General features: G+C 40.4%; 1 protein-coding gene across 2 annotated transcripts in view; it reads left to right on the forward strand.

Moving 5' to 3' along the window:
• Nucleotides 1-3,535: 3,535 nt before the first annotated feature.
• LOC140209914 (tetraspanin-18-like) overlaps nt 3,536-15,587 on the forward strand; it is a 159,688-nt gene continuing 147,636 nt past the window's right edge. For both annotated transcript variants that reach the window (XM_072278576.1, XM_072278577.1), the window contains exon 1: nt 3,536-3,701. In XM_072278576.1, coding sequence (XP_072134677.1) covers nt 3,554-3,701 — 148 coding nt within the window. In that variant the 5' untranslated portion in view covers nt 3,536-3,553. The remainder of the gene's footprint in view (nt 3,702-15,587) is intronic.

The following is a 15,587-nucleotide window of genomic DNA, read 5'->3' on the forward strand; positions in this document are numbered from 1 at the left end:
CTAATGGATATGATTATCTGAATGAGATAATTCACATTGAATACCATGAGTTGTCACCTTTCCAAGTCCTATATGCACAGCTGGCAGAAATCAAGTTTGTAGCAATCCCAATGTATTAGATGGCTAGAGATAAGAACCTTGCTACCAACTCAGCAAGCAATCGTACTCGTACATTAAGTCACAGAATGGAGGCCAGTTCAATGAGTCAATGCAATGTTTGAGACCAACATATACAGGAGTTGCAGACATGAAATTATTGAGGAAGCCAGTCAGTAGACTGAATGTGTAGTGACAATATACACATGTGGAGAGTGCTCAAGCACTTGTTTTAAAGATGCCATTACATCATACATATATTTAAAACCATGTGCTTTGCTGTTGGTCCTGGTATTGTACAGTTATTATAGTAATTAAAACTTATTAGCATTGTTCACAGCCCAATTTCAAATAAGTAGCATCAGTGACAACAAAGGGGCGGCAATGTATGTCTTTATCAGAATTGTACATGACCTGGAGGGGATTTTTGAGGCAGCGATATTTCCTTGTTGGCCGGCTGGTGGCGTAGTGGCATCAGCGCCGGACTTCGGAGCGAAGGCTCCCGAGTTCGAACCCAGCCGGCTCCCCAGGCACGCTTTCCATCCGTGCTGGGTTGAGCGTTGAGCTAGCAACTCGACCTTGTAAGAAAGAAATTGCCTGCTACAGAAACATCAACAGCAAAAAGCTGATGGCCTATGTACTCTTGTGAGTTTAAAAGGCAGTTTCCTTCCATATTTCCTTGCGAATCAATGCCCCAACCGATAGAAGCATTGCCCAGTATGGAATTGATTACATTCATAAATGCTCTGTGCTGTGGTGTCTCTGGACCTGGATATCTAGAAACCATCTTGCAAGGACTTCTTTATAGCTATTTGACAGGTTGTGATAAAAAAAGAACTGGCTTCTGGGAATCTGCAAGGGAAAGAAAAAAATGTTGGAAATTTGCAACAAACCAGTCAGAACTCTCAAAAATGAGTTTTTGAGTGAAAAACTTTATCTAGAGTTCAGATTCTGGGCATTTTTTTTCACAAAACTAAAAATGAGCAAACTTCTCCCAAGAGATTAGTCAACAGAAAATTTAAAAATGTAGCTTAATGATTCTTCGGAATAAAAACAGAAAAGGCATAAAACTCAATAGTTCTGACAAAAGATCTTTAGCCTGAAACATTAACTTTGTTTCTCTTTCCACAACCGGACCTTCTGTGTGTATCCAACGTTTTTTGTTTTTTATTTCAAGTTTTTAGTCATAATCAGATAAAGGGTATTAATGGTTATGCTGTGTTATGCTACAGAATATTCCATCTAAATATTAGAGTAGATTAAAGGGGCAAAAAATTCTTCACTCAAGAACTGTCTTTCCTCTTTCCAATTACTCAATGTCAACAAGAGAAAGGAGCTGAGTATTGATTCAGAAGAACTTGCAACACTCACAGCCCTCTCTACATTGATAGCACAGCAGTAGAAGCTGGGTGCACTTTTAAACTTCTGGGAGTGCATATCTTGCACAACCTGTCATGGTCCCAGAACACATTCCACACAATCAGGAAAGCTCACCAATGCCTCGACTTTCTAAGAAGGCTGAAGAGAGCTAGACTATGCATGTCTATAGTACACTCACGCCATTCTACAAATGCACAGTAGAGCGCATCCTAATAAGCTGCATTACTGCATGGTATGGCAACTGCACTGCAGCAGAGCGGATGACGGGTAGTCAAATCTGCCCAACACATCACTGGCACCAGCCTACCTGCCATCATGTACGGAAAGGAGCTGAAAAAGCACCAGAAACATCACGAAGGATCCCACCCACCCTGCTCAAGGACTGTTTGTCCCACTCCCACCAAGGGAGGAGGCTACGTAGCATCCACGCCAGGATCACTAGACTCAAAAACAGTTACTTTCCCCAAGCAGTAAAGCTGCTCAAAAGCTCCACTCACTAACCCACCCTCCACAACCCCAACCTCCATTGCTTGAACATTTCCTGTCAGGCACCTTATGTACCTAGCATCACTTTATGGACATACAATCAATCTATGTATATAAGTTATCTTACATATTTACAGTAAATTTATATTTTATATTATTATCCTTTCGCATATTGTTTCCTTTGTGCTGCATTGGAGCCAGAGTAACAATTACTTCATACTTGTGTGCTGGTACTTGCTACCTGTTACGCCGCTGGCGTTTAGGGCGGCAATGAAGATCCTCCAATTCTGGCGGTATTCAGGGCTTCCTTCATCATGCCGGTAGCTTCTTGGTTTTCACCACTGTCAGTCGTGCAAGTCCCAGGTGGACACTTGGGAATACTGTTGTACTCAGATGTAGAAGGATTCTTCATTGCTGTTTCTGTAACAATTTTGTTTTACCAGTCAAGGTTGTTAGCTCTGAGCTGAACCCCAAACCTGGAGGGCCAGTGGACCACTGTTAGTCTGGCCTGTATGTTTTGACCTATTTAGCATGAGTGATCCTACCAGGAGCCAAAGCATTAAGCCTTGACTCCAGCCAGCCCAGCTCTCCGGGTCATTGAGTCGCCCAAGCCTCCAAGCCATGACATGTTGTGGTCCTCGTAGAGGACTTGTGTACTGTTACACAATCAAACAATCTTGAATCTACTGAAGAGCTTGTTACATTCATATGGAATTTGTGGCTGAGAAGTTTTAATCCTAATAGAAATAGGTGCTAAATCTGCATGGAACCCATTCCTTGTAGTGCTGCAAAGAAGCAATTTTCTCAAGAGCAGGATGTGTAAGGGGGCATGGACTTTACAAAGTCATTAGTAGCATTTTCTGGCATGGGGAGAGTTCTTACAGAGGTGGTTTTCAGTGGAATGCTCAAATCACCAGGAGTGGATCAGCGATCCACTCCACTCCACTCCACACAACTGTGCTCCAAGCCTGAATGGTGGTGCCACTCCTGAGAAAGAATGCCTCCTCTGGAAGATTTATAGTCCATTGTAGCAGGTTTCATCATTCACGCTCCTCAGCCGCAGCTCAGATAATGTATGTCCCTTTAATTTATGATTAGTCAGGCCATCATGTCTTCAGAAAACATACCCATTCCAATCCATCAGCACTGGGGTCAATATGATAGACAATATTAGTCTGCACCCAGCAACTTCCACAGGGAAGCGCATCATGTCCAGGAAGTCCAGGGTTCAATTTCACATTGCCCACTCTGACAGATTTTCTGCTTCTAATCAGTCACAAAGCACATAAAAGAAAGTACTATGCAATTGAATTTCTCTTCCAGAACTTTTTATTCCATCCAGTTGGCACAAGGTTATAATTTGACCATGGTTCAAAAGACTTCAGGACAGAAAAAAATAATAAAGCAATTTTACCACAAATCCTTTGACCAGTATTCATCTTTATAAAGTAAGTCTGATATAAGACCACAGCTAAGAAATAGCTGGATTCTGCAGTAATTTTTTTTGAGGTTGGAATTGCACTGAATCATTTCCTGTGTCACGTGTCTTTTCCACTGTCCCAGCAGTGAGCAGGCCAAACAAATCTATTTTATGGCACTGCTTATTTCCCAGATGTTTTTGGAGCTAGTTATGGCACAGACGAGTTCAAGCAACAGTGGAACATACAGGCAAATTGTGAGGAGCCAAAAGAAATCCGACTTACTACAAGCATCTGATTTTAACAAGGCTAGCACTGCAGGTGAGTTATGTTTGTGTTATTTACTGTTGCAAGCTGTTAGTCGATAGTATGCATCGCTAACTTTAAAGTAGAGTTTGTGGTTGGACGGGATGGCTGTTGCTGTGGGACAAGCAAGGCAGATTGAAAAAGCAAACAAAAGCTGTTCATAGACATCTCACGATGTTTCCATCTGTCAGGTTAACACAGTTCAGATGTTTAAGTATGAATTTATTAAATACTGTAACCTAAGACCCTTATTTTGAGTCTGTTTATTTTAAAACATAACTCCTAATATACACATTGAATGACTCATATTTCAGTCGCTATTTCAGTTACACTGTAAGACTAAATGTGTTCAACTCTGAAGTTTTCAACAGTTTACAACCAAAGTCCCAGTTGTGAAAGAACCATGTTTTAAAGTGAAAGTTCTTAAGGGGAAAGAATGAAATTAAACAGATACGTAAAGGACTTCATTGCGTGTTTATTGAAAATTGAAGTAAGAATTGTAGTTACCGGTACTCATTCTCACATAATTCCACCCTTGTCAAGATTCACTCACCTCTGTGCCGATATCATCATCCGCAACCTCACACCGCTACCTGGTCTCAAAGCACTCTTTTTCTGCCGTCTTCCCAGCCACATAGATTTAAAGGATTTTACAGTATTTGACCCTTTGTGCCTGTAAAAACTCTTTTGAGCCTCTTATCTATGTTCGGTGTCAGTAGCTGTCTTATTACTGAATCCACAGGATCCCAGCAGTCAAAGGCAGTACTTATTCAGACATCAAATGCCCCACATTTTGGAGCAGCCTCCCTTTTTCTTATCTCTTTCTTTTCTGCTTAAAAGAAATCTCTTCAACCTTGGCAACTCCAGTATCCCTTTTCCCTCATGGCTTTACTATTCATCATCTTGTCTATTACTCTCTGATGTCTCCATGCAGATAATGAGGACCACAGAAATGTAAGTCTCAACTGTTAAGTGGTGAGCTAAAAGATCAGTTTTGCTTAAGGACTCCACCTAAAGTGCTAATTTTTCTCTTTAAGTTAGCCAACCTCTGGTCAAAAGTTACAGTGGAAGTAAAAGTGAGACTAATGACACTTGCCATTATTTACGTAAGCTCAGGCAAGTCAGCCTTTGCAATTTGGTTAAAGACAACTTTTCAAAATATGTTGTGTGAGTTACTCTGCACTGCCATTATGTTTAGGAAAATGACATCTTGCTTTCTGCACTGATAAGCATTGAATGTGACGAATTTTACTGTGTTTGTGTGATGGTATTCTAGCCACATTTAATAAACAAGTTATAAATAATAGGGGCTAATAGTTATTGTACGGATCACTTCTGACAACATAATTACAGGTAACTGTTAATCAATCTTCTTTCTATCAAAATTTACTAGTTGGTGTCTTGTTTCTTTAAATGTCTTTTAAAATATCAGATTTAAAATTCCATTGTTTATAAATTAATGTGTGTAAAATAGACTCATCATAGGGTAATTTCCTGGAATGCTAGTGATTATTTTACAGGGCTTCTGATGTTGCCAGCAATGTAGTCCTTGCGTGCTGCCTTTTTTTTCAGTTATTCTTCCCTTTGTCTCTCGAGAAGGAGGTGAAAGAATCTGGGTCTGGGTCTAGGGCTAGGCCTGGGTCTGGTTCTGGGTTTGGGTCTGGGGCTAGGCCTGGAAGTTTGGGGATGACAGTGGATTCTGCTGGCCAGCTGGATATTTCTGCATGATGGAGTGAAAAAAGTGATTTGGAGAGTTTGGGACATTGGCATTCAGGCTGAATATGGGGGTCAGGTATTTCACAGTGTCAGAGTGATTGGAACGTTGGGAGCCAAGGTCTGGGCTGATCAGGGTGGTGGAGAGTATGGATTTGGGAGCAGTCCAACTGAGGAGTCATAGGGACTGGGGGGCATAAAGTTCTGATAACAGATGTTGAGCAAAGGACTGAGGTCTAGGATGATTGGGAGTCTGGAGTAACTGGGCCTCTGGGAATTGAGGGCATTAATATGATGCTACTGAGAACAGTCTGAAAGAAGTGGACAAAAACGTTGGGACATAATTTTTTTCTGAGTCACATACATTCGTTTCTTCAGCGAAAGTACTTGATTTTCTGGAATGATGTGACAAAAATCGGAAGGGAAATGAAGGATCAATATCAACTAACATGAAATATCAGGCCACAACGAATTCTGACCCTTCCAGCATTTTTTCGTTTTATTCTAGATTAGCAGATTTTAAAAAATCTTTTGCCTTTTATTACCTAATGGTGAAAACTCTTCCAAGGCCACTAGATGTCATCAAGTTATAGATTGTAACTAGACAGCGAGGCAATAGGCATCATTGCAACACGAAGATCATACACATCAATGTGTATGTTTCAGCAGTAGAATGAAACACCTCAGCGGTTTGAATTCAGTAGAATATCAAATCACAGCTGAGAGCATGCTTGCACTTCTTATCCACATGCTCTACATCAGTGACAGCTCCCTTTGGGTCACAGTCTCCGACTGAGCTGGATGGTTTGCAGCTAGATATGCTGTGTGGTCTCATATCTGCTCCAAAAAGACCATACCCTTGCTATCTCTCTCTGTACTGTTTCAACTTTGTTTTGAACTTTTTGTTTTTGCCTCTACAACCTCTTACTTAAGAACTCCAGCACTCTCCACACAAACGTATACACCTCCATCAAACATAAAGCTTTGCTATGTATTTCATTCAGCTGTTGCCATGTCCTTCCTGACTTAACCTTTGAGCACTAATATTTTCAATTTAAAATCTTAATCCTTTTTTTTTCAGAAGCTGTATGGCCTTATTCATTTAACTCTGTAACTATGTCAGTTCTTTTGTTCCCACTCTGGCCTTTGCACATACTTTTCCTTTTGTCACAGACAGTGAGTTCCTGGACATTAAGATTATCTTTCTAAACCATATCATTTATCTACCTATCCCTCATTCTTTCAATACTTACTCAAGGCCCACTTTCTTAACTAAGATTCAAGCAACAGCCCAAAGCCCTTGCTTCCTGAAGTAACAAGCAATCTGCTGAAAAACCACAGCGAGTCAAGCAGCATTTGTGGCAGGAAAGGAATTGTTGACATTTCGAGTTGAACCTTCCATCAGGATACAGGCTTAGACCAAATACATTGACAATCCCTTTCCTCCCACAGAAGCTGCTTCTCTCACTGAGCACTTCCAGCAGATTACTTGTTGCTTCAGATTCCAGCATCTGCAATCTCTTTGTCTCTCCCTTATTTCCTGACTGAACATCCAAGTTGTCCATTAGATCTTGAGATATTTATTACCTTCAAATGTAATTGTTACTGTATTTATCTTTGATGTAATTGTACACTGTGCTATTTCCATGTGTAATGTCAAACAAAAAACTCTGTTTGCCATCTCAGTTGTTGTAAGAAAAATAAACCCTTGTAATTATTTTGAAGGAGAGCCTCAGCATTGGGTTGGGGGGACAGAAGAACATTATTTCAGCCAAAATTGATCACTCAATTAACAACTGTAGAATAAGACCATTGCTGCATTATTCGCTTTGTGGGACATTACACAAATTTCCTTCCACATTTCCCATGTATTACAAAGAGTGACTGCGGTACTAAACGTTGATGTAAGTGAACAGAAAATGTTAGAAACACTCATCACATCAGGCAGCATATGTGAAAAGAGAATCATAACTTGTATTTCAAGTCTAAGATCCTTCATCAGAGCTGGGAGAGACAGAAAACAAATTAGTTTTAAGTTGCAAAGAGTGTGTGAGAACGATGGATAATGCAAGAGGAACATTAAGTTGCCATGGCAACACACTGCTGATGAAGCCATCTGGTTGGTAGATTAATGAGGATAGATAGCGAGAAAACAAAGATACAAGTTGCAAAATGTTGCTCAAAATGTCGATCTAATGGACATCTAAATGAGGTGTAGGAAATGCCTGAGGGTACCAGAGTGAAAAGTTATAAAGAGAATCATAGACTGGAGCAGTGAAACAGGCCCCATAACCTACCACATCCATGACCATTGCACCCATCTATATTAGTTGTATTTACCCCCATTAGCTTCACTGCTTTTAATGCCTTGGCCATTCAAGTGCCTGTGTAGATGTGTGTGAATTGTTGAGCGAGGGTTTGTGAAACTGATGGATATATGCTGGTATTCCTTTCAGGGTCCTTGGTTTGGATGGTTGACTGCATGAAGGAAAGATTTGATTACATAAATGTTGATGTGCAAGTAACAAAGCATTGCCAATTTATTTTTCTGTCATCATCCCATCTGCTCAATTGGGGATGTGCAGTGGTTTAAAAACATGTGACAAATGTGAGGTTAAAACTTCTACAGTGCTGTAAGCTCAAGTGCCAATATTAGATTTCTTTGTGTGGACATCCACACCACAAAGCCTCTGCTCTAAGAAGTAATTTAGTAAACTATGCAATTTAGTGCTGAAATGTGCTTCTCCTGCCATATCATTTCAAAACTATTTCCTGCCCGACTATTTTGTATGCATTTCTAAAACAGTTACAGATGTTGAAGTGGATGCCAGATTTCTCAGTCTTGTGATGAGAAATGTATATGCTTGGAAACTCTGAAGGGAGAGAAAAGCATTCCCCGGGGAAGTGTTCATAATATTCACTGGCAAATGTTCAAAACATACTCACTGTGAAAATTACTTCTCCAAACATACCCGTTCCTACCTCTGAAAAATGTCAATTTTACAGTCTAACATTTAGACAATAGTACACATGATTAAAGTAATTTCTGTGATCAAAATAACTGCTGTTTATTTAAGGTAAATTATTCTTTGGCCATGAGCTTAACCTTTAATTGCAACACAATAGATTTTGGTCCACCTTACATTTCACACGAATTTCATTCGTTACGTGAACCGAGGGTGGAAATACAGGGGAACAGAGATTTCCTCTGACCACCTTGTGTGGCAATATTTTAAATGTGTTCACAAAAGTCGTGCTTGTGAAGTAATTGGGAGGAACCAGTGCAGTTTATCCCCATTGATTGTTGAGCTGGATCTAAGGTCTGATTTTTCAACCAAATCTTAGCAGAAACTTTGATGGAAAAGTATTTCCAAATTATGTAAACTGACCCATTCTAAACTTCAACGTATGGCTGAGTAGAGACTGCATTGACTAGGGCTCACTGCCTACCCAGCACCACCATCAAAACTTATATTTCCATGGAACCTGTGATGTAAAGTATCACAGGAACTTTATCAAGCAAAATTTAGCCTATCATATATAGGGATAATAGGATAGAGAGCCAAAAGGTTTGTTCCAGCTTTCGACCTTAAGCAGTGTTGACGTGTGGCCAAGTGGTTAAGGCATCGGTTTAGTGATCTGAAGGTCGCTAGTTCAAGCCTCAGCTGAGGCAACGTGTTGTGTCCTTGAGCAAGGCACTTAACCACACATTGCTCTGTGACGACACCAATGCCAAGCTGTATCGGCCCTAATGCCCTTCCCTTGGACAACATTGGTGGCATGGAGAGGGGAGACTTGCAGCATGGGCAGCTGCTGGTCTCCCATACAACATTGCCCAGGCCTGCACCCTGGAAACCTTCCAAGGCCCAAATTTATGGTCTCATGAGACTAACAGATGCCTAAACAAGAAGAAAGGAAGGAAAGAATCAGCAGGACAGTGATTTACTTATGGTCTTGGCTGCTCGAAACATGGGCACAAGTAATACTGTGAGGCAAAAGGTTGCATTTAGAGAGTTTCAGATATCCTGGAATGTTACAGAGTTGTAGATAATAGGGATGGGGAGGAATAAGGTTATAACTATAGTAAGCCGGAAGAGGAAGATTTGGCACAGGTTGTCAAACTCAGAACGATGAAGAAACCAGGACTTGGAATGAGTTATAATTTGAACAGCAGGCTTTTGGATGACCTCAAGATTATATGGGATGAAAATGATAGACCAGCTAAGAGTGCATGGAAATAAAATCTAAAGTTAGTAAGAGCATATAACAATCCAGCCACTAATAAACTGAGGCAGAGTGAAGCAAGACATGCTGGCAATTGAGCCCACACACAGGCAGACTCAAACACAACACCAGGTTTGTCAGTCGCCTGATTCAGAATGAGACAATTTCCAAAGAGACAAATTTGTTGGCAAGGAACAGGGGACAAGTGATAATGCAATGGTTAAGTCACTTGACCAGCAATCCAGGTCTCTGGACTAACATGTCTGAACATGGCAGCTGTGGGATTTAATTTTATTTACTGATATGTAATATTAAAATGATCAGTTAGTTGTCGAAACCTCTCTAGTTCAACACTGCTCTCAAAAGAAGAAAATCTGTAGTCCTTATTAAGTCCAGAGTATATGAGCTTCAGACCCACCCACGTGCTTGAGTCTAAAAAGAGGCCGAGCTAGTTGTCACCATTATTTTCACAAAGAGCTGTGAGAGATGGGCAATAACTGTGGCTTTATCAATGAATAAATAAATAAGTCAGTGTCTGTGTGTGTGGTGGAGTTCTGATGAAGGGTCTCAGCCCAAGATGTCAACTATTCATTCCTTTCCATCGATGCTGCTTGAAGCAGACAGATAATGAGAAGGGAGGACTATTGGGTTCGAGCTGAGTGATGTCAGTACATACATGGAACTTAACATATGTTCAGCTGATTCAGTTTATACAAATCTTAGAAGAGATTCAATTCAATCTGAAACAAGGATATTAAATCTGAGTAAAACAAACTCTGAGGGCATAATATGTAACTTCGTGGTAGATTGGAAAGCTACGTGAAGCAATATGACAATGATGCTGAAAAATGAATGCATAGTTTATATGTAACGTATACTTTGAGGCAAAAAAACAAATGAAGAAATGGTCAATCAATGACTATCAAGAACAATCACTATTAGATCAAAGGAAAAGGCTTATGACAATAACAAACCAAAGCAGAAAACCCAAGGATTAGGAACATTTCAAAATTCAGCAAGTGAGGACAAAGGCACAGATAACAAAAGGGAAAGTAGATTCAAGAGAGGACAGATGAGAACATAAAAAGCTGATTGTAAAAGCTTCTATAGATATATAAAAAGGAAAAGATTATGTGGGTCCCTTACAGATTGAGAGAGGAAAAATCCTTTTGGTGAATGAAAAAGTGGCGAGGAACTTAATCTCACGTGCATTGACTTATCAAAGGTGCTCTGGAAGTATTGGCTTTTTACTGACATTAATTCTTTTCAAATCCTCATTTAGTCTGGATTTGCAGCCTTCTACTACTTTCAGGAGTTTTCTTGTTTCAAGCAAACAGAATTTATGAAAGGGAAATGAGAAATCCAATGGAATTGCTAATAGAATAGATACAATGTGATGTGTCTAGACTTTTGAAAGATTAGTGACTTGATAAGTTGCTGCGTGCCAGATTACTGAACAAAATTAGAGCACACAGTATTGAGGATAATATATCAACATGGCAAAGAAAACAGAATTTAGAAATAATTAGGTCATTTTCAAGTTAGTAGGCTTGTTGCTTCTGACCTCAGTCTTAAATGGCTAAATCTTTATTCTTAGACAGTAACCCTTACTGCTAGACCTCCCACCATCAAGAACATCCTTCCTTCATCTATCTGCTCAGTCCATTCAGGATTTTATAAGGTTCAGATCGTTTCCCTGTCATTTGCATATCAAAAATAATATCCCTATCTCTCTTCACACTACAGTCCTGTCATCCTAGGATTCAGAATGGAAGAAAGGATTATATAATATATCAAGCTCCTCAGATTGCTAGGTTGCTGGTGGCAGTGTAGGCTGTAAAGGGGAGGGATAGTGGCTTCAGGGAGGTTTAGACAGACTAGGTGAATCAGCAAGCTCATGGTAGAAAGAATATAAAGCAGAAAAATGTAAGGTCATGTGCCTTTGTAAAAAGCGAGTATAAAAGCAGTGTATTTTGCAATAGTAAGAGATTAGAAAGGATACAAGAGAGACTGTTGAAGCTGGAAATCCAAGCAATGTGCAAAATGTTGGACGAACTCAATGGGTCAGGCAGCATCTATGGAGGGAAATGGACAGTTGCTGTTTTGGGTAGAGAGAGACTTTTCCTCAGGACTGGAAAAAAAGAATGACATGCTGTATCATTCTCTGCATCTTCCTTGCAACATATCATTCTTTGCAACCTCTGCCATCTCCAATTGGACCCCACCACAAGGAATATCTTCCCCTCCCCTTCCCCTCTTCGATTTATGTAGGGATTGCTCTCTCTATGACTCCTTTGTCCAGCTGTCCTTCCCTACTGATCTCTCTCCATGCACTTATCCCTTTAACCATGTTACACTTGTCCTTATGCCTTCTACCTCACCACCATTCAGTGCCCTCAGCTGTTTTTCCAAGTGAGGTTGTGGAGCCATGAGAGTCATTCATTGCATCTTGGTGCAGACTCTCCTACATTTGTGAGACTTTACACAGACTGGGGGATTGCTTCACCAAGTGCCTTCTGCCATAACAGCCAGTATCTCCTGATGGCCAGCCATTTTAATTTCACTTCCCGTTGCCACACTGACATGTCCGTCCATGGCCCCTTCTAATGCCCAGCTGAGGCCAGATTGAGATCATGGGAACAGCACGTCATTCTGCTTCGCAAGTCTCCAACCTGATGACATGATGATTATTTCTCTAACTTCCGGTAACACTTCCCTCTGTTCCCTCTCCCTTTGTTTACCCTGATCCCACTGGCCCTATACCACTTCTTTATCCCCTGTGCTGTCCTTTTGATCTGCCCATCACTCTCAGTTTCCACCCTCCTCACCTTCTTTGCTTTATTTCATAGTCTATTGTCCTCTCAATCATCTTCTTCAGTCCTTTGTCACTTCCACCTCTCACCTACCAGATTCTTACATCATTCTCATCTTCACCTCCCTCACCATACAGGTCTGGCCTACCCAACTAAGGAAGGGTATACTTGCAGCCAAGTTATTCACCTGGAGAGTGGTGAGTCTTTGGAATTCTAAACCTTGAATTGCTGTGAAGATTCAGTTTATATTTATATTTGTGAGATGTGTCCAATAAATATTTAGATATTAAAGGATGCAATAGGAGTGGGGTTAATGCAGGAAAGTGGCAGTCAGGTATCAAAGTAGCCATGATTCGAATGAATGTTGGACCAAGTCCAAGGAGCTGATGGATGATTTATGCTTGAATTTCCTGTGTGCTAATATTCATTGTAACCGAAGAGAAAATTGTCAGTAGCCTGAGATTATAAAGGTTAGAGCGGCTTGTAGAGGATTGTACAACTCTGCATGTGCAACTGTCGAGTAACAAGGTTGCTATGAAGTATTTTTTAGCATTATTGGAATATTAGAAAATGTTAACTTTAGTTTGGAAGGTGGATGGCATTGCTCTGCCATACACCCTTGGGTCCACTTGCTTGATTAAAGGACAACACAGAATCTAACAAGTGGCTCTTCAACCAGTACCTCAACAAATAACAGAACGCTGGAAGGACTCAGTGTGTCAAGCAGCATCTGTGGTGACAAAAGTTTTAAGCTGATTTTTCAGATCGACACTGCGTCATGATCTAGATCATGAATCCTGATGCCAAAGTGTTGACATACACCTTTTGCCTCCTCAGATGCTGTTTGACCCACTGAGTTCTTCCATTCCAGGTATGGTTTTTATTTTATTTTTTATTCTATATTCTAGAAACTGCAGTCTCTTTTGTCTGTGGTACCTGTCTCAAACTGATATCTTTTAATCAATGCTGGCTAGCTTGACACTCACAAGTCGAGGACCTGTGGAGATCTTGGCTCTCATTGCCAGTAGTCATGTGATTATTCAAGTTGAGTATGATGTTCTCCTAAGGGGGTGTCTACTGGTGGTCTTCAGGTGACTGTAGAGGCTGATCCAAGATCCACATACAGTATTCTGATGCAGTGTGGGGCAGAGTAGGTTTCAATAGCTACATTTTATGTCAGAGAAATGTATACAATATATATCCGGAAATGCTTTATCTTCGCAGTTGTTAATAGTTGTGTCTTTTTGGTTGTTCAGTCCCTCTTTTTTCAGCTGCCACTTGTTCTCTGTGGCACAGCCCCTCCTGAACAAATTACCTCCAGGTGTATCTACTGAGTGCAATATTTTCCCAGTTTTTAGATGTACAGTAATGTTGTATCTCTTCAGGCTGATTTTGATGTTATCTCTGAAGCATTTCCTTGGCCCACCAGGGTCTCGCTGACCTTCCTTCAACTGGGAGTAAAGGATCTGTTTGGGGAGACGTGAGCTGGCTAACTGAATGACTGACCGATCCATTGGACTCGGCGTTGTGTAATTGTGGTGGAGATGCTGTTATTGTTGGCCTCCTCCAGTATGCTGTTAATGTGTCTGTCCTTCCAGCTGATCCTCAAAATCTTTGGTAAGGTTCTTTGTTGATATCGTTCCAGGGCTTTCAGGTGCCTCTTTAGGTGGTCCATGATTCAGCTCCATATAGTATTGTTGACTACTCTATAAACCAAAAGTTTTGTTTGAACCTGTAGGTCACGGTCTTCAAAAACCCCTTTCTTTCTGTTGTCAGTGCTGGCTGATTCCCAACAAATTTTATATGCAGCATGCACTAGATTTGCCACTGGCATAGGAAGTTGACAGAGAGTTTGGGAAATATTCTCACTTCTGATGTTTTTAAGGATGAAGAGATATAGATAACAGAAGGTGGCTGGGACTATGTTATAACTATCAGAATAGATAACGATGGAACCTACTCATAGTGTTAACCAGTTTCGCTTGCTAAACACTTCCATGTGATCTTCCAAGTAATGACAGTTCCAGGACCTAACTGGGGGGGGGGGGGGGGAGGCGAGCAAAGTCAGTGATCACAAGTTTTTTTTTCAGGTCATTTTACAGATTTTCACTTATTAAGTCCAGAATGGCTTGCATGTAAAGTGAGTAATACAATCATTTGTGCCTCTGAGACATTTCAATTCTAGCCCACACAGAATGAGGTTTTCACTCCCCACTGACTATGATAATGCTACTTAAATGCTACTTTTTCAATTCAGTTCCTATTTTCCTTCAGCACAATTCTATGATCTCATTTGGAAAGAAATAAGAATCTTTGCGGTGGTACAAGGAAGGCTTCGCCCTGGTGCTGTAGAAACGATTGCATAATTGTCTATGATTAACATAGATCATGGAGGTCACGATCACATTGATTTCAAGAGTCATAGAATAATATTCTATTGTTCAACAGTAATATTCTTCCCTTTGACAATTCTCATACACTGAAAATATCAAACTAGTAAACGAAACTTCCTTTCCCTTACGATGTTTCCCTTAACAATGTTAAGATTTATCAGTAATTTTAAAATAAGCAAAAATACCCAAGACATGTGTAATCAAAAAAGCAGGAATTTTAATAATCTTGATGATAGCTTCTGAAATAAATTAATGCAATTACAGAAATAAAAATGGAAAATGCTAGAAATAGTCAGTGTCTGCTGCAGGTAAAGTCAACTTTGCATCAGGTAACACTGAAAAAATACAGTGATTCCACAGTACAGTTTCTGGGCGACTGTTGAAAACTTCTAACCCAGCATCTATTGAATGACATTCTGCCTGCGTTCACATGAATATAAAAGATCACACCCAATATCAGTGTCTGAGCTTGCGGTTGCAAAAATGAAGTCAAATCAAATGGGGTGTCTTCTTCCTCCTCAATCTGTGGGAGTTCTCCTAGCTGCTTTTGATCTGGGTGAAATTTCTCAGAAAGGAGAAAAGCATACGAGTGTGCAGAGGGAAGGGTGAATTAAGGGGACCATGCTTACAATAACTGCATCTTGCAGATTGTGCCATGGACATTTAATAGAATGTGAGAAAATGGCCCATTGGCTGCTGCTAGATATCTATAATAACTACAAGAGATTTCAAAGGCTTGCTGTAGAGTACTGCACCAA

Source organism: Mobula birostris, chromosome 14, assembly GCF_030028105.1.
Source record: "Mobula birostris isolate sMobBir1 chromosome 14, sMobBir1.hap1, whole genome shotgun sequence".
NCBI classification, from domain to species: Eukaryota; Metazoa; Chordata; class Chondrichthyes; order Myliobatiformes; family Myliobatidae; genus Mobula; species Mobula birostris.